The sequence below is a fragment of the Oreochromis niloticus genome, linkage group LG7, assembly GCF_001858045.2.
Source record: "Oreochromis niloticus isolate F11D_XX linkage group LG7, O_niloticus_UMD_NMBU, whole genome shotgun sequence".
NCBI lineage: Eukaryota > Metazoa > Chordata > Actinopteri > Cichliformes > Cichlidae > Oreochromis > Oreochromis niloticus.
In genome coordinates, this window is record NC_031972.2 from 39,674,923 (window position 1) to 39,700,683 (window position 25,761).

At 40.1% G+C, this 25,761-nt stretch overlaps 2 protein-coding genes across 4 annotated transcripts; one reads left to right on the forward strand and one right to left on the reverse strand.

Annotated features, from left to right (window-relative positions):
- Positions 1 to 2,910: 2,910 nt before the first annotated feature.
- On the reverse strand, positions 2,911 to 8,712 carry LOC102076322 (lisH domain-containing protein C1711.05). The gene is made up of 3 exons (XM_005454236.4): positions 8,284 to 8,712; positions 7,621 to 7,902; positions 2,911 to 5,143 (listed from the first exon to the last, which is right to left on the reverse strand). The coding sequence occupies exons 1-3, from the start codon at positions 8,474 to 8,476 to the stop codon at positions 4,191 to 4,193; spliced, it is 1,428 nt and encodes a 475-aa protein (XP_005454293.1). The 5' UTR covers positions 8,477 to 8,712; the 3' UTR covers positions 2,911 to 4,190.
- Positions 8,713 to 12,207: 3,495 nt separating this feature from the next.
- On the forward strand, positions 12,208 to 25,644 carry LOC100705607 (carbohydrate sulfotransferase 1). 3 transcript variants are annotated; one of them, XM_013273797.3, is made up of 7 exons: positions 12,209 to 12,928; positions 13,979 to 14,181; positions 14,287 to 14,364; positions 15,086 to 15,299; positions 15,382 to 15,608; positions 22,630 to 22,847; positions 24,234 to 25,644. In XM_013273797.3, exons 2-7 carry the CDS (start codon positions 14,017 to 14,019, stop codon positions 24,568 to 24,570), a joined length of 1,239 nt encoding a protein of 412 aa, XP_013129251.1. In that variant the 5' UTR covers positions 12,209 to 12,928; positions 13,979 to 14,016; the 3' UTR covers positions 24,571 to 25,644. The 3 variants fall into 3 exon arrangements, with proteins under 3 accessions (XP_025764293.1, XP_013129251.1, XP_005454292.1); XM_025908508.1 differs by having other exon boundaries at positions 12,208 to 12,928; positions 13,983 to 14,364; XM_005454235.4 differs by having other exon boundaries at positions 12,215 to 12,928; positions 13,979 to 14,364.
- The last annotated feature ends 117 nt before the right edge of the window (positions 25,645 to 25,761 follow it).

Here is a 25,761-nt window from a genome sequence, read left to right on the forward strand (position 1 = left end):
AGCTATTCCAATATTTATTCCAATGCTTATTTAGTCCTTACACCTATCGAGAGCTACTGAAAACAACAACCACACCTATACGAAAACACATCAACTAGAGAGCTACAAGCTTCGGCACTGACTGTTACTGTGTGCAACTTAGGAACATTATTAGCACTTATTAGCACTAAGCACTAACTCAGAATAATATGTGTTTACATTTCTTAAATATATTTCTTATATTAGCACCTTCATGGATAATATTGTGATGGGGTTAATTTTGTAGTCTGGTGCTCCATCTGATGCTGTGGTAAACGGACTGGTTCTTATGTAGCACTCTTCTACTCTGAGCACTCAAAGCGCTTTACACAGCTTGCCTCATTCACCCATTCACACAAACACTTTCTTCTATGCTCTTTCTATGTAACATTCACACACAATCATACTCCTGTGGATGCATCAGAGAGCAACTTGGGGTTAGTATCTTGCCCAAAGATGTTTGCATGCAGACTGAAGCAGATGGCAATCGAACCACCAACCTTAAAACCTTGTAAGGAACCTGTTAAACTTGCGACTGTGTCTGTTTCTGAGTCTGTGTTTTGGTATGACAGCGTATCTATAACAAGAATAAAGTTACATTTTATCTTTTGACTTATTTGCCATAAATCAGAATTATTATAGTGTCTACTAAATAATGAAAGCATTGGTGAAATGTCAGTTACTGTTCCCTTTGAGTACTTTCACTGCTGTATTTGGCATTTGAACACTTCAGTGATACATGCATTCAGTGCATGCCCACATGTTTGAGTAAAATCTCTAAAGTGCCAAAAAGAGTTTTGTATTTTCTAATCAGTTTTTATTGTTTTTATTTAGATTTTTTTTGCATTTAATTCAGTTTATTACAGGTGGTATCCAGAGCAAATTCTCTCTGCTCAGTTAAGCTTTTATTAGTTTCAGTGTTAATTTTCAATTATAATTGTATGAGCTAACGGGTAGATTGGACTCGGAAGATCACAGTTCAGTGCATTTATTCACAGTGACTCAATATATTTACAACAAACACAATCCAACAAAGGGGCTAGAGATCCAGTGGGCCCAGGGAGCAAGGGAATCCACACATCCTATTCACAGGTCAAAATCTCAGTCAGACTCTCAGGGTTAGGATCACCACACCATTGAAGGGAATGGAAGGGAATCCTTAACCCTAACTGTGCCAAGGAAACACATGGTCAGAATCCAAAGACGTCAGAAGCAGAACAAACACACAGCGCTGCAAGAGTGCTGATAGAAATTCCAAGTTGTAGTATCATATTCATCTTTGCACCTGTCTTCTTCCAATCAGATATCCCAGAATGACTGTGAAGAAATACAGGCAGACTGATATTTTAAAGCTCCCACTTTAAAGTAAGAAAGGGGTGGGAGTTGGGGCTGCGCTGCTATTTGGGTGGACAAACAGATCATATCACAATATAACTATTAAAGACACATGTTCAAGTTTCGTAAGCTATCCACTGGAGTTGAGGAAAATTTTTATTGGAAGGGGAAAAAAGATGACCCCTTCCGTACTTATGTTCTGCAATTTACAGTATAATTTAACTCTGAAAATTTAGGGTTAAATATAACTTTACATTGCAAAGTCTGAATTCTACTTCATGGTACAGACCCCTGTCTGCAAGAAAGGAGGAACAAAGAGCAAAGTGCACTTGGCAGAGTATAACAATGTTGTGCAATGCTGCCACCTTGTGGTCCAAGTTGAATGGAAAGTTGATTCAGCTCCAGCTTTAATGAAGCTTACAAACAATCTTCTTATAGCCTCTGACAGCAGGCTCATCTCTGTGCTTGTCCTGCTAGATCTCAATACTGCTGACCATAATAATTTATTACAGCCATTAGGGCATGCTGCAGGTATTAAAGGTACTGTGCTATGTCAAGAGAGGTTGGACAGATAGTGAAGCCCCCCTGGCTTTCCTCTGTCATCACATCTGAGAGGGCGTAAAAGTTCTTAACATCCAGCCTTATCTGTTAAGAATGATACCGAGCACTACTAGCAGATTTTGTGGTATGTTTTTTGCTCATAATAAATCATCTTTATTCTTAATCAACGATATAAATCAAAGTCTAAGTCTTTTGGTATGTTAAATGAGAAATAATTGTGAGTAAAGAGATCAAGTGTTCTAATGTGTGAATTTTGATTAGTGTCTGCAGGAATGTGAAAAGATAAGACATGTGTCACCAGCCAATTATTAAACATGGTCCTGAATAAGAGAAATGGTATTAAGCGTATTAATGGTTGAACACAAAATTATAATTCATATGTGAGTTTGCTGGTGGTTAATTATGCTTAATTGCTTAATACTGATCATTTACACTACGGGTCAAAAGTTTTAGAATACCCAAATTTATCCAGTTATGTATTGCAGTTCAAGTCATTCAAGTCCAATGAATAGCTTGAAATGGTACAAAGGTAAATGGTGAACTGCCAGAGGTTTAAAAAAGATAAGGTTACGCAAAACTGAATAATAATGTACATTTTGGAATTATACAAAAAGGCCTTTTTCAGTGAGCACAAAATGGGTTAACAATGTAAAGCTGTTCTGCACCAATGGAGGTCGATCAGGTCTTGAAAGCTGGTGCTACTAATTCCTACACGTGTTCCAACTTTCCTTCCTTACTTACAACCCCCTCTGTCTGCATAAAAGCAGTGTTGGAACACACTGTGGTGTCGTGAGCAGCTGAGCAGTATTGTACTATAGAAATTAGTGTGTTGGTCCAAAGATGTTGAGAAAAAGGAAATTAACAATAGAAGAGAAACAGACCATCATATCACTTAAAAATGTAGGTGTTTCCTATAGAGAAATAGCAAAGAAAGTCAAAGTGTCAGTGAGTCCAGTTTCCTTCAACATCAAAAGACACTTCCAAAGTGACCCAAAGTGCTTTATACACACATTTATTTGCAATCAGGTCTCCTGTGAAGTGGTGACAAATTAAAGGGAAAAACAGTCAACAGTTGTGGGTAGTGGTTCAAATTCTTCCAATATGCTCAGCTGAAATTACATCTGTGATTCCAATAGCCATAGCACATGTCCCATATCTTTTCTACACTCCATAAACCACGTGAGGTGCATCATCACCTGGAAAGACACCACTGTCGTCTGGAGAACAATGTTTTCGCATAGGATAAAGATTATCACTACAAAATAAAAAGGTCAGTACAAAACAATAGTAATGTTCTAATGTGTCAAATGATAAGTGGACCCAAACCATACCATCTATCTAATGGGCAAATACTCTTGACGCTTTATTACGTACACCTTGCAGATATCAAGATTCATCAGACCAGGCAATGTTTTCCAAACTTCTATTGTCCGCTTTTTTAAATCCTGTGAATTGTAGCCACGGTTTCTCGTTTCTGGTTGATAGGAGTGGTACGTGTTGTGGTCTTTTGCAGCTGTAGCCCATCTGCTTCAAGGTTGGATGTGTTGTGCATCCAGATATGCTCTTCTGCATACCTTTATTGTAAGTGTTTGAGTTTCTGTTGCTTTCCAATCGAATTAAAACTGGCCATTCTTCTCTGACGTCACAGGTATTTTTGCCTGGAAAACTGCTGCTTACTGGATATTTTTGGTTTTATGGATGACTCTCTGTAAACTCTCTGTCAGCGGTGCCGTAGTCCAGAAAGCATTTTCAACAAACAGGCGTTAAAGGAATGTAAAGAAAGTAGTGGCTGACATTTGTGTTAGCAAGCAGTTGAACAGCAGTACCTAGAAAAATGATTGGTGTCTATTCTATTTATACTATTCACAAACTTTTGGTACATTTAGTTTAGACAGAAGATGTACAAAAAAAAAAAAAAAAAAAAAAAGAACAGCTCAACATGTAATAAGCTTATCGATCCTCTGTGCAGACAAGCTAAAGAACAGAGTGAACTTCCCAATGAGGAACTGAATGGGCAGATTTTGCAGCCTCTGCGATTACAGAAAAAACTCCACCAGTAGCTTTGCACTTGTCTTTATAACATCCTTTACATTTTATTGACCTTTGGGTCCATTAAAAAACAAAAATAAAAAAATATTTTATTTCTGAAAATTCTGCTTAAACAGGCAGATAGTTGGTTATCATTAGCTTCAATGCCATTCACTTAACAGTAAGAAAAAGGTTAACAGTATTCCTGGATAACAAAAGGACAAGATGAAACAAGCCGTTCCTGGATACTACACTGGCTTGTCTGCGCCACTAATGTTAGGATTCTGTTTATGCATTTTAATATGTTGAATCAGGTGTACTTTCCTTTGGAAACTTTTATTACAACTTGAACATCTGAAGGACTTGTCCTTGGTGGTGTGTGCCTTTGGAGACGCACTTTCTTTACGTTTCTTGGAGTCGCTTAAAGGTCGTTCTGTAGAACTGGTTCTCATACCTGAGTTTGCTTTGTGAAGAACAAGTTGCGAACCCTGGATAGAAACCTGTGCTGTTTGTGTACCTGTGTGATTTTTCAGTTGCTGCCTACAGTCAGACTTCTTCTCAGTATGAATTTTTGACGACCTTGCAACAAAAGCTTGTTTGAATTTAACACTAGTTGAACCTGACTTAGATTTATTGCTATCCATCAAATCATTATCACTGTCCTCAGTCTCAGTTTCAGATGAATCAGAAGTCTTCTCATCACTAACTGGAGTTGCATCTAACTTCTGGGCTGGTTGTGAGTTAGCAACGCTATTGCCTATCACTACTTTAAAATAGGACTGCTTTGTATTTATTCTTTTCCAGTCATCATCGCTGTCTTCAGTCTCACTGTCTGAAGAGTCGGAAGTCTTGTCACTAGCTGCGTTGGTCGGTGGTTCTGCTCCTCCACAGCCGTCACCATCACTCTCTACTTGCATATGTTCAGTGGACTGGCAGTCTGAAGACTCTGCGTTGTTGTGAAGCTGAGCCGACCAACCTTCCTCTTCATCAGCCTCCCTCTTTACAGCAATGGATGGCAACTCTGTGACTGAATTCTCTCCCAGTCCTATACGCGTCTCTCCCTGGCTTCTCCTGAGTTTCTCCTGTTCCACTTCAGTTTGTGAGCATTCAGGCTCCTCTTTCAGAGCAGGTCTCCACTGCTGCTCCAGAGACGTAATCTCTTCATTACTCTTCTGCAGCGGCTGAAAGTCTCCACGTAACACTGGAAAGAAATTAAAAGTTTTAGTTTAGTAGATAATACGACACCAATAATAATAATAAATCACCTCCATATTCAAATCTCATGATTTCATATAAAATGTGAATACATTCTTTTTTACTCAGCTTTGGCTCTGGTGCCATTAAACAGCTTCCACAACCTAAGAAACCTGACTTATAGAACGACACCCGCAGTGATCGATTGGATTAGTCTAATACAGCTGTTAGAAGAGCTGCACCGCATCATACTGCTCATCACTATACCAGTATACATTTTTATGTGATATGATGAGTAGTTACATTCCACAGTGAACACATGGTGGGCGGCATGAGGAAGATGCACAAATCTGTCAACTCAAATATGTGGAGCTATCGCTGTGGGAGCCTTTTCACACCCGCTGTGTTTAATCTGCTTAAATCGAACTCCGGTTCTGGTTCTCTGACTCGGGTGATTTTTCCTTGTGTGAAAACAAACCAACCCACAGGAAAAAGCTACAAGTTTGCAAACTCAGAGTGAACCAACTAAATCGTAAGGTAAAGAAAAGATGTGTGTGACTCCACGACTAAGTTGCTGTAGTATATAGTTAATCGCACTGTTTTACATTTTAATTGATGTCCAAAGCCGTAAGTTGTCTCCTAAATTTAATGCAGCCATCAGCCACCAGATGGAGCACTGTAGTGTAAAAATGTCATAAATCTATTAAACTAGGCCTGATCGTTTGACTAACACTATTAGTGTTGATTCTTTTAAAGGCAAAAGGAAGAGTTTGTGGATACAAGGGTTCAGTCATTCAGGAGGGGCTCAGAGTTGAGCTGCTGACATATATACATGACAGTGAAAGGATCTAGCGGAGGTGGTTGCATCGTGGTTAAGGTGTTTCGGCTGGTCCACGTACTACCGGGAGGAAACCCCGGGGCGACCCAGGACACGCTCTTGGCTGGCCTAGCAACGCCTTGATGTTTCCCCGGATAAGCTGGAGGAGGTAGCTGGTGAGAGCGAGGCCTGAGCTTCCCTGCTTAGGCTGCTGCCCCCACAACATGACTTCAGATAAGTGGAAGAAAATGGCAGAGTAATTTATTGATTTATTTTAGATTTGAACTTTTAGCAAACTGAACCCATCCATCACAGTCGGTCACGATTTATTTATTATTTATTAGTAAAATGTTTTCATATTATATTAAGCTTCAGTTTATTTCAAGATTTTCTTTTCTTTCTTTTTTTTTTATTTAGCTGTGTATTTAACATGTAATGTTCATAATGCACGATGTGAGATGCTCCACATTTAAGCAGTGTGATTCATTACTGAAGGTTGTGATTGATGGTTTTGCCTTTGTTTAGACATTTTCAGTGTCCATTAAAAGGTTCTGAAATTCAACAGTAACATTTCTTAGTTTCATACTAGTCGGTTCGTCCAATTTTTTTCCTTGTATAGTTGACTAAGAAATTCATCGCCAGGACTATCCCCATTAAACCTTTATAATATTAGAAAGAACAACAATCAGAAGGCCTCCTATGAGCAAGCCCTTTGGTGACAGTGGGAAGGAAAAAATCCGGTTTAGCAGGAAGAACACTTCAGCAGAACCGGGCTCAGGGAGGGGCAGCCATCTGCCACAACTTTTTGGGGGTGAGAGGAGGAAGACAGCACAAAGACACACCATGGGAGAGAGCCACAGCTTAATAATTACTCCAGTTTTACTAAGCTGTTGGTTTAAATCTTTAAATGCAATAATGGTCATACAAACACAAGTGAGGGAAAAGAGTTAAGATGAAATGCTAGTGTGTCGTGGGTAGTCCTTAGCAGTCTAAGCCAACTGCAGCACAACTAAGGAATGATTTAGGGTTATGAGATGATATAGTCTCTATCTTAAGGTGGAGTCATGAACACTGACCTTAACTGAGGCCAGGCACGGATCTAGAAAGGTGGCTGAAGGGTGGATGATCCCTTGCCACCCCTAGTGCCACCCTAGTTTTGCATATCACTTCTTCACACAGGGCCATGTTTAGATTTTTTTCCCCCTTAATAATAAACACCTTCATTTAGAAACTGCATTTTGTGTTTACTTGTGTCTAACATTTATTTGATGATCTGAAACATTTAAGTGTAACAAATGTACTGGCAGATTTCTTTATTCTATGTATTGATCATGTATTTTAACCATATCACTTTAGTAACAGTAGTATCACATTGTCACTAAGGTTAGCTTCACAAGTGGGCCTTTTGCTCTATCACATCTACACACGGGCATAGTGGGGGCCACTGTAAGTTCATGGGAGACGTTAAACAGATAGTGAGACTCCTGCTTATCAGGGATGTAAATCAATAGGTGACAGCTAAGCAGAAAACAAGGTCATAATTCTCTCTGTGAGGGGGAAGGTTTTAACGATGGGGATGAAGGTATAGCTGCTTTGTAGTGCAGATCAGACAAATGAGCTAATTACTCTTCTCCTGCTGTTACATTATGTTAACAAATTAAACTTACATTTCACAAGGTATGGAGAGTTGACCTCCGGCTCCTCTCGGCTCTCAGTCTTTAAGGGGATATAGCTAAGAGAGAACGTCTCCACTTCTGGCAGTTGCTCTCCCTCCTGGCTACTCCACATGTCTTCCTGTTCCTCTTTGATGAAGCGAGCACCTATGTGCTCATGGTTCAAGCTCGCTATGTGCTCATGGTTCAAGCTCGCTATGTGCTCATGGTTCAAGCTCGCTTCCAAAGTTTGTTGTTTCGGTGCTGTGTCTTCTACTGCCAGCGTCTGCTCGGGTTCTGCAAGAAACACAAAGATACAAATACTTGGACAGCAGTTTTCTGCATGTGACCTCCCTATAAAATGCGCGCTCTCGTGTTATGATTAGATCTGACCCAATAACATTTAAGCATCACTTTAAACATAGCAGAAATCTGAAAGCATGCTATCACAGTGCACAGGCCTTGAGCGGCCCCTCATTTCTTTAGATTTCCCTCCCAAGCAGTCAGACTTTCTTGTATTTTTGTTAAAGTGCTCTTGTGAAGATGTCTTTATTCTGATACAACTTACACAACCTCAGCGACGTCTGATACTTGATTTTCTTTCAGCCGTTAAGACTAAACTATAGCAACTGAATTACAATCAAGCAACAGGAAACAGAGACGACACGCTCCACAGACCTGTGTGTGGTGAGGGAGCTCCCGGGGTTTTTACGGATTCCAGCAGCCTGCGCTGTCGCTCCGTTTCCTCCACCAAGCGAGCCACATTGTCCCGGTACTCTGCAAAGGTTTTCTCAAACAGTCCCACTATCTCTTCAGCCACTGCAGTCAGCCGCTGATTCACCAGCACCTTTATTACTTCCACTTCGGACATTTCCGTGCTATAGACGACGGTCTCGTTTGAGACAAAGTTAAAATAAAAAAAACGAACTAAATGCGTTTCTTCTACAGAGAAAGACTCACTGAGAAAGACTGAACTCGCAAAGATACACTGATGATCACTTTATGCTGTTTGATAAATCAACTTCCGAGTAAAAAGAGCGGGGCAGCAACGTTTAGTAGGTGCCGGGCGCCATATTACTACAGCTCTTCTTCTGGTGGATTTCCGGTAGTCTAACGCACCAAAGCCCAGAGCTGCCCTCATCAGGCCATTCGTAGAATTTCAAGATAATCAAATCCTGACATAAGTCGGTACTATGCAAAACCTAAATATTGATTTTATGGGTCCACAATGATCTAAATTGAGTACTGACCTCAAGGAGTAGTCTGTAATGTCCACCCCTGATGATTAATGCAGACAGTTTCTGTCTTCCACATGTCCATTTTCTTTCAGGATGCTTTATTACGGAGCCCCTCTAATGACATGGTCCAAAAAATAAATAAATTGTGGCCACAAAATACTACTTCGTGGGCACGAAATGGGTATAACGTGCGCACGAAATGCTAATTTGTGGGCACAAAACACTTGACCGATAACCGTGATCCTTCCCAGGCCCTTGCAGTTGGTTGACAATAAAATCTATCCAGGCGTCCAGGTCGTACTTACGTCTGTAAAGCAGACGTAGGGCTCTCAATATCCTGTTTAAATGTCTCTCCGTAATAATGGTTCCTTGCATTGCCAGGCTTTTCAAAATGCATTTGTAGCTCATTCCCAGCCTAAAATAAAACTCAATCATACTGTCTCTGTCCATGGTGTATAGGTTTAGCCTACTCTTATGCTTATGTCTCTACGCAGCTGTCCAGGAATTGTATCAATATGATGTGCGCACGTTATCTGTTTCGTTGCCACAAATGCGTAATTCGTTACCACGTTATACCCAGTTCGTGCCCACAAATTAGCATTTCGTGCGCACGTTATACCTATTCCGTGCCCTCGAAATAGTATTTCGTGGCCACAAATAAGTATTTCGTGGGCACATTATACTATTTCGAGGGCACAAAGTAGTATTTTGTGGCCACAATTTATTTATTTTTTGGACCATGTCATCAGAGGGGCTCCGTACTTTCTCATCAATGCCAACCCATGATTCAAAGCACAGTGGCCCAGTGTTAGCCCACTCAGTATCATCCTGTCCCTCCTGCTTATTGTTACATGGAGCAGATGGTGTTTCTGTATGGTTATAGTCTTTTGCAATGAAAAGTAATGACACCCTTTTCATTTTCCTATTCCTTCTGCTGCAGAGCTGTTACGCTTTCTACACTCTGAAGTCCCAGTGTCTAATCTGAGGTCAATACCAATTCCTTCCACATCAGTTCTACTGATCCTCTGGCTTTTTCAAGCCTGTACGATAGAACCAGGAGCTTTACCTTTACATCTGATCAAGCTACAGGTAGGTTTTCTTTAAGTCTCATCAAAACTGAGCTGAAATCTCCACTCTTCTCAACCTGACCTCCTGCACCCACTATTAACAGAAACGACTTCTAATATACTCAGATCAATTTCTGGTGGAAAGAATCCACGTTAGAATCACTGTCCAGTGAATTTGAAGGGCTACAACCAACTTTAGCATTTTCTAATAATACTATGTTGTTGGATGTTGTGACTGATGTCTCCTAAGTTTGATTGTGTATCGCATTGCTGTTTTTCCCTTATTGCTTATTCCTAGTGGTGTTTATCCAGTTTCTACCAATAAAGGTGGAAGTGTATGCAGGGCCCCAAAGCATAAAACTGGGGCTTCAGCCTCAATTACATTCAGTCTTTTTAAATTAGTTTGAGCTGCTGTTCCAAAACATAAGCAGCTGTAGTTAAGTTTTGATCCAGTCTCTGATTGCTGCTATTTGCTTTTCCCAAGTGAACCTTTCTATCAGAATATACATCCCAAAATAAACTTTGATTCACCCTCTTTCTCAAGGTTTATATATACATATTTCCTTCTATTCAGATATAAACCATGATATTTCTGTGAAGGTTCTCAGTCATCCAGGCCATCATAGTCTAAGGAGCTTGGAAAGAAAAGCGTCTGGACTTCTTTAAGTTTTATCAAATCCGGTTCTTTGATATTCTTTTACTGACAGAGAAAACCCCCGACTCAGTGTGGTCAAAAAGAATTATTATTTTATTCAAGCATTACTTTCCAGAAAGGGATGTGCACAGGCTAAATCCTGAGCAGATCTGAAGCATTACAAGCCGAATGTGCATAACATAATCAGTCATATGCCACACATAGCAACACGTAGTTTCGACTAAAACAACTCCTGCGCTGCACTTTGCCTAGTTTCACTTCCTGTATTCTGCAGGCCTGCACAAAGCGTCTTCTGCAGTTTCCTGTCTTACACAGTACTCTGTGACACTAGCCTATTTAAAACAATATAAACAGAAAATAAGCACTAATAATATATATTTATTCCGTAACAGTTTCCTTGAAGATGTTTCACCTCTCATCCGAGAAGCTCCTTCAGATCTAAGAGCAACTGGTGGAGAGTCCCAGATTTTAAACACTATGGGAGTGTCCCCAAGAGTGTTATGGACTCAGGATGTGAGTGGGCGTTAAGGTGTCTGGGAAGGGATCTCAAAACTGGATTATAGATCGCAGACAGTTGGTGTCATAAGCCACCGCCTCTGTGGTCGTTCACAGTGGACATAGATGGCTTCTTTCACTCCTCTTTCAAACCAAAATGTGAACACTGACATCCTCAAAAGAGTGACCATTGTCCTTTAGATGCAGTTGGTCAGCTGAATCTTGTCACGTCGAGGTGGCTCTTCTATGTTGTGCCATGCATTTATGAAGAGCCACTTCATAATTATTCATCTCTGTCTCTCTCTGTCCTGTCTTCCTTCCCTCACCCCAGCTAGTCATGGGAGATGGACACCCCTCCCTGAACCTCGTTCTGCTGGAGGTTTCTTCCTGTTAAAACTTTTTTCCTTCCTGCTGTCACCAAAGCATCTGCTCATAGGGGGGTCATATGATCATTGGGGTTTTCTCTGTTTTCTTTATTACTGTAGGTTATTTACAGTACAATATAAAGCACCTTGAGGCAACTGCTGTTTATTTTTGGTGCTATATAAATAAAATTGAATAGAATTTAACTGACAATTGAATAGAACATCTCAGTGTCCACCTGGATGAACTGGAGCAGGTGGCTGCAGTGAGGGAAGTCTGGGCTTCTCTGCTTAGACTACTGAGGGGATAGTTTATGTTATTCATATCTGGGAAATATATATAACTGCATGTTATACATCAGATCTTTCTGTATTCTCTCCATAAATGTTATGGATATGTGCAGATCCATAAACCTGTACGGATTCTCTTCATCACGTATATATAAACTACACATATAAAAGCTAGTAGTCAGCTTTGTACGCATTTATATGACATATGCCCCACTTCAATATCAGCTGCAAGTAGTCTTCGAGATGTAGAATAAAGATCTACTCATGCATTGATCTTTCTAAGCCATATGGAAACATGAACCACAGAGACACTCTCACCCAGCATCCCCAGTCTTAACTACAAGCCCTTCATAAAGGTCTGGTCTGTGTTTGATAAACAAGTGCAAGTGTAGTTCGTTCATTTACATATTTGCTGTTGTACGTTGTTGTAAGATGACAATAACAGCCTATGCATTTTATTGTAACCAGTCCTGTCTGGTAGGTAAATTAACACAAGGAAGTAGGTAGGCAAACTCTTCACACTGATCTAAAATACTTTGTTTCATAAATATACATGCACAGTTTTCCACCTTCCTCCCACAGGCCAAAGACTGTGTGACTCGTGACTCCAAAGACTCGGTGGATTAGCTGATGACTAATTTAGCCGTAGGTGTCGCTCTGTGGTGGGCTGCTGGGCTATCCAGAGTGCACCCCGCCTTTCTGTTACATCCTTCATGTGCTGTCTGTTATTACATACAATAAATATTAGATAAATGTTGCACAGCAGAAGTAACTCAGTGGTAACTGTTCGGCAGCTATTCTTTGAACAAACACAAACGATTGTAACAATTGGGCGTAAAAACGATGAAGCATGCAGAGGTGGTAGAGACGGGGTGGTGGAGGCTAGGTAGAGCGGGAGAGAGAGGGTAGCTGTGGAGTATGTGACGTCTCACGCAGGCTGCCGATCGTTTCTGATGCTGTGGATTTGACGGCCTTTCATTCAAACATTCGTTGAGATCCTAATCATAATCTGTGTGTGGTCTCTGCTCTGATCCGTGATGTTTTGATCCCTGCTGTGGATCACAGACAGGAGCAGCTTGGTTTCCTGCTCTGCGTCTACATCGTGGTGTCAGCCCTCCGCCCTCCTGCAGCCGAGAGGCAGCTGAGCGCTCCATCGGGCCGCGGGGAAACCACTCTGTCTCCGGTACTCAGGGATGAGGCGGGCCCGTGGATGTGGTGGGTATTACGGCATGTCGACAAGGGTTAATATTCCGCTGTGCTGTAACAAAAAAGACAGCGTTAGCCAGCCTCTTTATTAAGAGGCGCGTAATGACAGACTGGGGTAGCGCGTACAATGATGTGTAAATACATAATGTCACTGATCTGTTGTTTCTAGCCTGAGATAAGCAGCACTATTATCGAGCCTTCGAATATTTATAAAGCAATATATGTTCAACGTTCAGTATGAAAGATATGTCACTGCATGTCATAGGCCTTTAAAAGAAACTATGAATCTATTCCAACACTAATAAGTACTCCAGAACTATTAATGCTTTCAAATGAGTGCACGAAACAGAAGATGTCCAGCATGCAAATAGGGCCATACAAAATTAAAGAGCATTCACAGTGGTTTATGCTTTTAAATCGACTGACTCAAGTTTAACTGACTTTTTGTTGTGATGACTGAGCACTCCTTTTATCTCTTATTACTGTAGTTCCAATATATTTTAAAAAAAAAACAACAACAACAACAACAACAAAACCAAAATTTTGGCTGGATCATACCTTTGCTGTCTATATTGCAATAATATGAAAGATATTGACCATTTTTGACCGGAGAAATTTCTGTCAGAAATGCAAAGAAAGTTAGAAAGCTACCAGTAAGGGCAAGTGTCTGATCTGTGAGAAAGAAAGAAGACTTGAGCAGGCTGTCCATGTGTATTAACAGCATGTAAGTTGGCTATGTTTGATAACTTATTTTTGTTTTTTACTTTTAATTTGTTATTGTGTCTGAGAGAAAAATGACATCTGCCATCAAACAACTGCTGCTTTCATTTTCTTTACATACCTGAATATATTTTTCACGGTTTCAATATGACATTATTTTGTTGGAATCTATTTTGTGAAATTCAGAAACATCTGCCTTCAACTTAAAGTCTTCAGCAATTGGCTACTTTAGCAACATTAAGGCAGTCACATTTCAACAAATTTGAAACTTTACCAACCGTAAGTCTTAAGATCTCTTTGTCTCTTGTCTTCTGTCTGTTGTGTTTCCTTGTGTGGCAGACAGCACTGTGGGATCCTAATAAACCAGTCTGATCATCATGCAGTGTTCTTGGAAGTCCATGGTGTTGTTAGCATTAGCATCCATAGCCATCCAGTACACAGCCATCCGCACCTTCTCCACCAACCCCTTAAGCTTTCTGTGCTCTGTGGGCCTGGCACCTTCAGGTTTGACTGTCAACTGCAGCCCCAAAGAGTTGATGCAGGTGGGCCAGGAGACACCCGTGGACTTGGATCATAGCTGTGATAGAAGCCCCTCCAATGCTAATTCCTCCCCTTCTCTCTCCAATCCTTCCTATAATGTCACCAAGAGAACCCACATCCTCATTCTGGCCACGACACGGAGCGGATCCTCATTTGTGGGTCAGCTGTTTAACCAGCATCCAGAGGTTAGAATATATATAGTTTCTGTGACCTGTCGGATTATGATGAAAAATCATGAAGTCATGCCTTTTCTGATGCTTTTGAGTCAGTGGTTTCAAAATGCATAAAGAGTCTTTAATTTAACAATCAAGACTAGAATGTGTTTGACTTCATTCACAGAATTTCTTTGGCTACATTTTTTAATAGATCTTAATTAAAAAAAAAATAGCATCTACAATAACTTCAAGTTTACAAATAGAACAATTAAATAAGATAAACTTACAAATCTACACACAAAAACTAATTTTTAACACATTTAAAATTATTTCTAAATGAGTTTTTAAAAGTTACATGATCAGTATTTTTCAAAATGAACTCTATGTAATTAAAACATTTATTGCAGTAAAGCATTTTTTCATTACCTGTTGCAGCTGATAATGTGAAAAGAGAGCCAAAATCTCAAGCATGGTCAGAAGTTGAAAAAGCACACCAAACTTTGTTAAGTTTTCTAAATAGACCACAGCAATTAATTCATTAAAAATATATAAATACAAAGTGAAATCAGCATCAAAGGAAATACAATTTACAAACTCAAAAGCTATTAAAAATGTCCATATTACAAAAACCACTGACTTTGTTTCTGTATTTTGTTTTTAAAGAACCACTGAAATCTAAAAGAAAATTCTTGTGTGTAGTTTTTTGTGTTTGGAGTGCGCTTTAATGGCCATATGCTGTTTTTCATAACAGGTCTTCTACCTGTTTGAGCCTCTGTACCATGTCCAGTTGGCACTGCTTCCTCGGTTGGCACAGAGCCGAAACCTGGCTGAGAGGAGGGTCATGCTGGGGGCAGCTCGAGATCTGTTAAGGTCTCTGTACCACTGTAACCTCCACAGCCTGGAAAGTTACATACAACCCCGTCCTGCTAGACACTCCACTGACAAGCTGTTTAGACGAGGAGCAAGTAAGAGACATGAGTCTGCTACTTTTGCGTCTGTTTGCAATCCAGTTCCTGTCTGTCACAGTTTTTGTATGTCCTGTCTTAGGCCGTTCTCTGTGCTCCCCACCTGTATGCGAGGCTCCACTGGGCTCGAAGGAGCAGGTCCTGGTGCTAGCTGATGAGGGGGAATGTGTGAGAAAGTGTGGGCCACTAAATGTGTCGGTGGCTGCTGAAGTCTGCAGAGCAAAGCGGCATGCAGCCATCAAGACTGTTCGGATTCCCCAAGTCAGTGACCTCAGGGCGCTCATTGAGGATCCAAGACTCAACCTGAAGGTAGAGAAATCATTTCATTGAAAGCATTATACTTAATTCATTCATGCAGTTTGTATTCTTTCAGATCAGAGGCTTAAGGACTTGTGTAAGATTAAATGATGATTATGACTAGCCACTTAATTTAGACTTGATGACAGAACACAGAGACTCGACCTCTTGACATAACATAAATTCATAACTTGAAAAATATCAGTATTGTGCCTAGTTTTACCATTATGATCAATTAAAACACAGTTTGCCTTGTCATATCCAGCATATGGCCATTTTTCTGCCTGTAGCTGAGAAAAGACATGCTAATGATTTTTTATATGCTAGTTCCTGTCTTTAATTGTTACGGGTCAGATTTACTAAAGGTTTGCATCAGTGAAGAAAAATGTCTTTTGGCTTTAAAACATGATGTAAAAACAGCTACTGCTGGGATTGATAAAAGGCACTCAGTGACAGGTTTGCAACTGGAAGGCATGGACAAATATTTCTGTGGTTAGCCTTAGGGTACATACTAAAACTTGGGGTGGAGAGTATTTGTTTGAGTCACACAAACGCAATGGTTTAGCAGCAGGCAATTTACTGCAAACTGAACCATATTTAATACTGGAAGAAAGCGTGTCTTACTTTGCACCTGATTTGGCTGTCATAGTCGTGTGATACCTAACAGCATTCATTTATGTGGAACCACAGGAATAAATGTTATAAGAACACATGCATAAGTGGCAGAGGTTGATTCCTCAAAGCTGTGATCGTGGTACATATTTCTGGTCTTCATTGCAATTTTATTGTAACAGAGAATTGAGGTTGAGATGGTTTGGATATGTGCACAAAAGGCAAAATATTGTAAGTGGGAAGTTGCTGTGCAGGAAGAAGAGAGGAAGACCTCAGACGAGATCTGTGGATGTAGTGAAGGAGGGCATGCAGAGGCTTGGTGTGATGCAGAAGATTGTTAGAGAGATGAGATGGAGGCAGATGATCTGCTGTGGTGACCTCTAAAGGGAATAGCTAAAAAAAAATGAAGACCAAAGCTTAATGTGAAGTGTCGGAAAACATAAAAATTCTTGTTCAGCTGTTTCTCACTGAGACGAGCACAATGAACCTCTTGACCGTGTTTGTAGTGTTGGTTCTCTTTGCAGTGTTTTTATGCAGATATATGACAAATAATATGGCTTGTTGTGTGGTTAATTCAACAGTACTAACAGACTGTCCAAGACATCTGCGCTCCTGTTTTGGTGAGTGAAATAAGAGCGGGGTGGTTTGCATTTTTGTTAATGAAATCAAATCAATACTGTAGTAACATTTCAAATATTGAGTTTAAAGTAGTGTTAAAATGAAAGAGATTTTATATTAACATACAAGGGCAATCCCAAAAGTAAAGTGTCCTATTTTTTTAAGAAATACAAACAACCATTTATTTTCTCAAATATTTACATCATTTTAAAGGTTGGAGAATTATTTAATTTTCTACATATTTGCCATTTTGGTCGATGTCTGTGAAGGTTCTCGGTCATCCGGGTCATCGTAGTCTAAGGAGCTTGGAAAGAAAAGCATCTGGACTTCTTTAACTTTTCTTTTTGTAGACGCTGTGGCAGGTTTAGAATGCCCATGTCATACCAGCTCACCGCCACGTCCTTCAGGAAGCATTGAACCTCATCTTTCACCTCTTCATCAGAGCAGAATCACCGACCGGCTGTAAACTCTCTACACCACTTGCAAATATTTTTGACATCCATGCATGACTGTCCATACACTTCCATCAATTGGCGATGAATTTCAACCAGTTTAACAGCTTTTGCGTTCAGAAATCGAATAACTGCGCGAACTTCGCACTTGGCGGTAGCGTTCAACAGGAGCTCCATTTTCAAGGGCTGCCAAGCCCTGATTGAGCATCCCAGCGAAGCCGCGCATGCTTGTTTGGGAGTGGAGGAAGCACCAATCACAACAGTGTGGCCCACAGCCGTACGGACAGTTTCTCTCCGCGCCCACTGCTTTACAGACCTTACTTTTGGGATTGTCCTCATATAAATAATGGAAAACACTGTAATATTGAAATAATGACAATCCAAGGTTCTCCACAACTACATTTTCACCAGTTAATAACAGACTTTAGTAGTGATCGGATAACTAGACCCATTCAACAAAGACAGATGTGGTCAGCAGCTGAATATTTATTTGTAACTGGTTATTGTATTGACAGATTGTGAGATGGCACTTAACAGCTCTTCACTAACTGAGGACACGGTAGACTGAATGATGGACGGTTAGATGAACAGTCAATGCTGCTCTAAATTGGAATTGATTAAACATGTGGTGTCAGCAACTGCAGTCCCTCAGAATTACCCTAAACATGTGTAGAGACACGTGGTCTTAATGTACCCCATTAAACCTCACAGGGCAATAGAAACGTTTTGCCAGTAGCCTTAGTTTGACCTTAATTTATGTAAAGTTAAAACACGCTTTTTATTCAAGTTACCACTGTGGATGGTGGCCTCAGTTTGTTATTTTGTCTTTTTTGTGTCGAAATAAATCATGGATGTCAGAGCTACGACAAATGTATGACTTTCCAACTGTCATTACCTCGTCTGTAGAATTAATGAATACTCTTGTCAATGGTGCTCTCACCTTTGTGCATAAAGAGAAAATGTCTGGCACTTGCACACATTATTGTCACAGATATTTCTCTGTATTTAGTTCATCCACAAACAAGATGAACTGTTAAATCATGAATTCTGACCTTAACTAAGACAAGTGAGGCCTACATTTTTTCAGATATTGTTCTGGGTTGTTTTGTGACATCCTGAATGAGCCATCAATGTGCTATTTTTGTAATTTTTGTAGGAAGGCTGCTCCTGGGAAGGTTCACCAGTGTTACAAGTTTTCTCCATGTGTGGATAATGCTCTCTCCGTGGTTACTAGAAATGGTTTTGTAAACCTTCCCAGACTTATACATGTCAATGATTTTATTTCCCAGCTGTTTCTTTAGGTCGTGGCATGATTTGTTACTTTTTGAGATCTGTTATCCCACTTTACTTTGTTGGACAGGTTCTATTTAAGTGATTTCTTGATTCATCAGGTCTAGCAGTAATCAGGCCTGGGTGTGACTAGAGAAATTGAACTCAGCCTTTTTAAATAATACTTTTTTATGACAATGGACAAACTAGCAAAACTAAATTGCACGATACTTCAGATACCTAATTATTGTTACTTTGTGCTACTGGGGGTCTGTAAGTAGTTGTGAAGAGGGTGGGGGAATACTTCTCGGTAGCACATATGGATCTAGATGGTCCTATAAGTTATAAGAAAAACAGAAAGAATAAAGAAATTTAGAGAAATTCCAAAAAGTCATGCCTAAAGGCTTCAAGGCTTCAAAAAGGGATCTCAAATAGAGAACATGGTGAATTAAATAGAGGTCAATCAGAAATAAATTAAAATGGGTAATAAAATGAACTTCATATGTAGGCCTGTGAACTAAATTAGGGTTGAATCCTTGAACAGAGGCAACTGGACTTCTTTAGTTTCCTGAAGACATTTTATCTATCATCCGAGAGGCTTTCTCAGTTCTAAAACAACTGATGGAGAGTCCTGGATATTTAACCCATATTTGATTATGTTTTAATTATATAGACACCAAATCTCAACAACAGCTTCTTTAAGGTGCTTTATATTGAAAGGTTAGGATCCTAGAATAATACAGTGAAAACCCCAACAATCAGATGACCCCCTGTGAGCAAGCGCTTTGGCATCAGTTGGAAGGAAAAAAATCCCCTTTGACAGGAAGAAACCTCCAGCAGAACCAGGCTCAGGGTGGGGCGACCATCTGCCACCACTGGTTGTGGGTGAGGAGGCCCCCAGCAGCCTAGAGCTATATGCAGCATAGCATCTCATGATGCAGCCTTAATTTAAATGCGTTATCATAACGGAACGTTTTAAGCTTAATCTTAAAAGTAGAGATAGTATCTGCCTGCTGAATCTAAACTGTGAGCTGGGTCCACAGAAGAGTTGCCTGGAAGCTGATGGGTCTGCCTCCCTCTCTGCTTTCAAATAAGCTAGGAACCACAAGTAAGCTACGAGTCTGAGAGCAGGGCACTCTATTGGGGTGATATGGTACTTTTTTTAAAGACGTTTTTAAGATAAGACTCTGTATTTACATGAACAAATTGGAGTCCATTAGATAGATATGATCAAACCACTATGGTGCAGTACCCTTAATATCAACAGCATGCTCAAATCGTTGTAATAAAATCTTATGGTCAACAGTGATGAACGCTGGCAAGAGGTCTAGCAGGACAAGCACAGAGATGAGTCCACTGTCAGAGGCCATAAGAAGAGCATTTGTAAGCTTCACTAAAGCTGTTTCTGTGCTGTGATGAGCTCTGAAACCTGACTGAGACTCTTCAAATGAACTATTTCTCTGCAGAAGATCAGATTTACAGCTACTCTTACAAGAATCTTTGGAGATAAAAGGAAGGTTGCAGACTGGCCTTATCAGGGTCCCTCAGTCCTCCCTGGCAGACGTTGTCAGGGTTTGTTTTTCTCTCTCTCTCTCTGCTTCAGTTTCTATCTCTCCTCTCTTCTATCTGTTATTGTGTGTTGTTGTCTGTCCTATGGGGTGGTACTGATTTTGGGTTCCTACACTTGGCACTACACACCTGGGATAATCAACCACCTCTGGCATAGGATCTAGTCAGCAGCCATTACTTAAGGTTGTGTCCGCCTGTTATTCATTGCTGTATGGTTGAACTACCTTGTTAGTTAAGCCATGTCTCCTTGCTTCTATTTTATGCGTGTGTTTTTGCCTAAAAGGATCTGACCTTGTCTCCTTCCTCTGCACAGCCTGCCCGTTTTGAGTGTTGTACTGGAGAGAGTAAATACCTGTTTCTCCTTGGACCCCTGTAGCTGCTTTCCCTTGCACTGTTGTATATGGCGCATTTTGGTAAAACACTGTAAATAATGGGCACTAAACTTTAATTCTTCCGAATCCAGCATTTGAATCCAGCATTCATGACGGAACTATAATTAGCTAACACAGCTGGGTCAAGTGATGACTTTTTAAGTACTGTATAAGTACTGTCAGCGTAAAGACTTGTGGTAATTAGCCGATTGAAATATAGATGGCCTCCTTTACACCTCTGACTGTCTTTGTGGTCCAAAATGTGAACACTGGCATTCTGGAAAGAGTTTCCTTTGTATTAAGTGCTGTTCTACTGCTCAGTCTGGTCCTGTTGAGGTGGAACTCCTATGTTGTACGATGCATTTGTGGAGTAGCCCAAGAGTTTCTGCTCTATAAAAGGTCCAAGCTCTCCTAACTCCAGACTAGCAAACTGCCAAAACTTGTTTTACAGAGGTGATCACCATTTTGCTCTTAAATCCCATGGTAGCTGTAAGGATGTACTTATTATTATTATCATTATTCATTTTATCACCGTATGTTTTCTTTGGGGGGGAGGGGTAATTTTTGTTCAGCAATTAATAATACGTTATAATATTGTTAAGAGATTTCCCACTTCTATTCATATGTTATTGAAAGTTTATCTTTAATTTTAGTGTTAATAGTTGTTTACCCATTTATTCTTTCCATTTAATCGTATTTTACTGCTTCACTAGAAGTGAAGCTGAAGTAAAGACAAAAGCATAGTGTTCTCAGATATGATTTACCCAGGACATCTCCTCTGTACCTGGCTCTCTACGAGCCGTTTCACTCCCAGGAAGGGGAGAGCAGGACGTTCTTATCTATACACTCCCAAATACCAAGAGGGGCCCATTCTTCAGAATCACACACACACACTCTGAGATCATACAGCCACACACACACACACTCTGAGATCATACACACACACACACACATACTCTGAAACGCTATAAATAAAGAACTGCCGCATACGCTGGTTGTGAGCCTGAGACAGCAGCGCTCACCCAGCGTGCGCACGTTGTTACCATCTAAACTGTCTTGAGTGTCTTTATTTCGCCTGAAGAATGTCTTGTTTAAATATTTACTCCTTACAAATATGTATGGTATAATATGTTATATGGTATATACATATTGGTATAGTATATATGGTATAATGTGTATGTATTCACCTGAGGTTGTATTTAAATCATTGTAGAAACTAGTGAGGACTGGATGGTGTTTTGATTTTTTTTTTAATTTTCAATTTGACTTACAATTAAAAGAGGTTGTACTGTTTTGGTTTTTGGTTTTTTTACCATGACTGCAGGGAGCTAGCTTGCTTATGATTACCTTAAACCAGTCTGTGAATCCTGCTTTTAAGGTGTGATTTAAAAAGTGAGTGAGTTTATTTACATTCTGATAAGGAATCTGATAACGAATTAAAAGCAAGGTTGCTGTTTTCAACCTCTACAAAAATGCTAAAGTCACCTAATATAATTATATACCTGAATTGAACACTAAATCTAAAAGTCAAAGCTGAAATTCATTTCAACTGATGCACTCCTCTTGCTTGTTTGTTTGTTTGTTTTTGACAAATCAAATCAGTTGATCAGTTATCAAACCATTTAATAAGAAACTCATAAAAAGGACACCACTGTTTATTAATCTGCATTTAATCTTTTCATTCTTTGTTACTGCAACGAAGAATAAAATGATTAAGTGCAAATAAATTTACACCTTTTTCCAGGTTCACGAGCTGCACTATCCAAAAAGGGATCAGTGCTGTGTTTCTTGTTATTATCTGTGCTTCCCACTTCATTTGCTGGACACCACCTAGCTACCCAGTGGGTGAAGGATGACCATGGCATGATATGTATAGCCATTATGTGGTAGTTTAGGGGAATTTAGAAAAAATCTGTAAATATCACAAGTGGCATCTCAAGCCCAAAACTTGAGGAACGGTTTACTACACTGCTTTACATGCTTAAAAATGTTAGTTCCTGTCCCACCACATGGTGTTAGCACTAACATATATTGCAAAATTTTGTGGATTACCTGCATGATTTGTGCAGACCATGGTGTTCAGGGTTATAGGTTTTTGCATTTATATGGTTTATTCCTACTGAATATGTTTATCCTTCTTAGGTTGTCCAGCTTGTTCGAGATCCACGTGGCATCCTGGCATCTCGTATTGAGACCTTTCGGGATACTTACCGGCTGTGGCGTCTGTGGAGGGCAACTGGACGTCGACCCCACAACCTGGACCTAGGACAAATCAACACAGTGTGTGAGGATTTCCTTCGCTCTGTGTCTGTAGGCCTGGCAAGACCCACCTGGCTCAAAGGGAGGTACATGTTGCTGAGGTGAGAAGAGGATAATCATTTATATGAAGGGCCAGCTGCAACCCATTCCCCTAAACCAGGGGTGGGGAACTCCTGGCCAAATTACCTCCTCATCATGTCTCGAAGTTCTCCAGAGGCCTAGTAATGATGTAATCATTTGATTCTGGTGTGTTGACCCAGGGTGAGATCCTTCTTCTACCAAGAAGAGAAGAGAGAGAGGAGTCTGTTTAAATTGGTTGGTTTCCTGGCACAGACTAGGCTTTTAAGCATAGTTCACAAATTTTCAATAGGGTTGAGAGCTTTGGGAAGCTACTCCAGAAGCTTGACGTTAGCCTGCTATATCCATTCCAAAACCAGTCTTGAAGCGTTTGGGATCACTGTTGTGTTGAAATACCCAGATGTTTCCAAGTTTCAGCTACATTTCAGAATATGTACATAGATAACAGTGATGATAACACCAAGACTTAACTTGTGGATTTACATTACTAGCTAATGTGCATGTGGATGAGCAGATTGCATTTGTGTTTGGGTGCAATTATAAGAATTTCCATTTTGTTTTTTTAGGTTTTACTGAAATTAGGTAAACAGTGTTAGAGAGATCTGTAGACCTAGACCTAGACCACCATCTGTAGACCTAGAGTTGGACCAGGGGTGTCCAACTCCAGGCCTCGAGTGCTGGTGTCCTGCAGGTTTTAGATCTCACCCTGGGTCAACACACCTGAATCACATGATTAGTTCATTACCAGGCCTCTGGAGAACTTCAAGACATTTTAGCCATTTAAATCAGCTGTGTTGGATCAAGGACACATCTAAAACCTGCAGGACACCGGCCCTCGAGGCCTGGAGTTGCCCCACCCCTGCTCTAGGCTGACGAGGCAGGGAAGCCAAATCTAAGGACAAAGAGCAAGTGAGCAAGACTAAATGTCTGGCAAATGAAGAGAAACTCTAGAGCACAATGACACTTTGAAATACTGCACTGACAATGAAATAGAGAGGAGCCCCCAACCCCGACTTCATAATTCAGGGTGAAAAGAAAAAATAATTGTCGAATCAACATATGTGAATTCATTCATTCATTGGTGAAAGCTCTTGAATAAGGGAGCAACCAAAAGTAGCTTTTAGTATACCACAAATGTTAACAGTTCAGGTCTTCAATTGAGGCCTCAGGGCCACTGCAATGACACTACTCATAACAGCTCAAACTACATTTACTATTTTCTGTCCAGATTCAGGTCTTATTTGGTTATTGCCTTCTTTTTAGTCAGAATGTCGTTATATTTGTTTTTGACAAACAACTTCACATGGACACGCTAATGCTTAGTTTTGTTATTTACTGTGTGTGATAAATCTTCTTTGTTCTTTATTTAAAAAAATAAAATACTCAATGTTACTTTCTTCCTTGATCAGGTATGAAGACTTGGCCAGGTTTCCTCTTCAAAAGACCAAGGAGCTCTATAGCTTCCTTGGTTTGGTTCTAGACCACAATGTGGTAGACTGGATCATCAACAACACTCGGGGCAGCAGTGGTCTGTCATCCTGGCAGAAATTCACCACAGTTCGGGATTCTGCAGCGAATGCTGAGAACTGGAGGGTTAAACTATCCTTTGACATGGTGGTTTACACGCAGACTGTCTGTCAACCACTTCTGGGGCTCCTTGGATACAAGACCATCTTCCATCCCAGGGAACTGAGAAATCTTTCACACTCTTTGGTGGAGGACCGGACGTTCCTCCCTTTTTTTTAAATGAATGACAAATATAGTTAACTGAGGTTTAGAAAACCAGCAAGACTGGACAGAACTGTTGTAAGGGAGAGACTGTGTAGTCACAGCTGTGATCACTCTTGTCTGTGGTGGTGGGACAGTTATCCCTAGATCTATTCACAACTAAAAGTTCAATAAAACAATCAGAAATGCTCTCCCTTATATTAGTGTTTTTTAGTTACCTGGAGAGTCCTGGCAATCTCTTATTGTTGACTGCCTAATTTATTAATTTATTAATTGGTTATCTGACTGATTTTCTTTATTATTTTTAATTTAACTGCTGAGCCATTACCTACCTCAGTTACAGCTACCACATCAAAACCCCCAAAATACTGTTTGGAATATATTGGCTTCACTGGGGCAAAAATAATACAGCTAGATAATTTAACCCACAAATGTGTAGCCTGTTTGTACCTGGTTACTTAGACTTACTGTGTTTTGCCCTTTATCAAATTTTTTACAGTCACATGCTCATGATTACTGCAGTGTGATGGTGAACAGATGGGACTTCTTTATCATGTGGGGATTTTTATTTGTTTTGTTTACCTGTTTAGAGCTTTGGTTTATTTTGGCAGTGGCGGGACTTCTATTTTTGAGCCTTGGTCACATCAGCTGAAGGTTCTGGCATGCACACTAAATTTATTTGTCAATTGCTATTTTTAGACAAAAACATTTAAAAAGTTTTGAACAATGCCAAAGAAAACTAGCTCAAGAAATACTACGGATCCACTGCTCAAGAGTTAGTGTAGCAGGATCTATTGGGCAAAACTGATTTTACTATTCTTTATAGTTTCATCAGTGCTTACCTGTTTAGAGCCTTGCTCTGCAGCTACAAATGTTTGCTAGCTTTTAAGAAGGCCTTAGTTGCTAATGGCCTGAAGTGTGCATTTGAGGGTTTTAAACCAGTCTTGTTAATAATGTCCATGCTATTATAAATGTATATTCTTAGTTTGATCGGTTTATACAGAGCAGCATTTTTACCATGCAGATTTTGAAGGACAGTGCTGCAACACACATCAACTTTTTTCCCTTGTTATTAAAATTCTCAAAACATGATGGATTTTTGATCTTGAAATGTCAAAATATTCTCACTCGTTAATAATGTCGGTCTTCTCACTAGATAACAAGTTATCGTACAACAGTTTGTATATACAACAAAAGCTTGAATGTGCC

Excerpts from the sequence above, each read along its gene's own strand:
- LOC102076322 (XM_005454236.4), bottom strand. The coding sequence starts at position 8,476 with ATGTCCGAAGTGGAAGTAATAAAGGTGCTGGTGAATCAGCGGCTGACT. Across the intron at positions 7,903-8,283 it reads AGCTCCCTCACCACACACAG|AACCCGAGCAGACGCTGGCA; the intron begins GTCTGTGGAGCG and ends TGTTTCTTGCAG. Across the intron at positions 5,144-7,620 it reads CTCTCCATACCTTGTGAAAT|TGTTACGTGGAGACTTTCAG; the intron begins GTAAGTTTAATT and ends ATTTCTTTCCAG.
- LOC100705607 (XM_025908508.1), top strand. The coding sequence starts at position 14,017 with ATGCAGTGTTCTTGGAAGTCCATGGTGTTGTTAGCATTAGCATCCATA. Across the intron at positions 15,300-15,381 it reads GCTGTTTAGACGAGGAGCAA|GCCGTTCTCTGTGCTCCCCA; the intron begins GTAAGAGACATG and ends GTCCTGTCTTAG. Across the intron at positions 22,848-24,233 it reads GGGAGGTACATGTTGCTGAG|GTATGAAGACTTGGCCAGGT; the intron begins GTGAGAAGAGGA and ends TTCCTTGATCAG.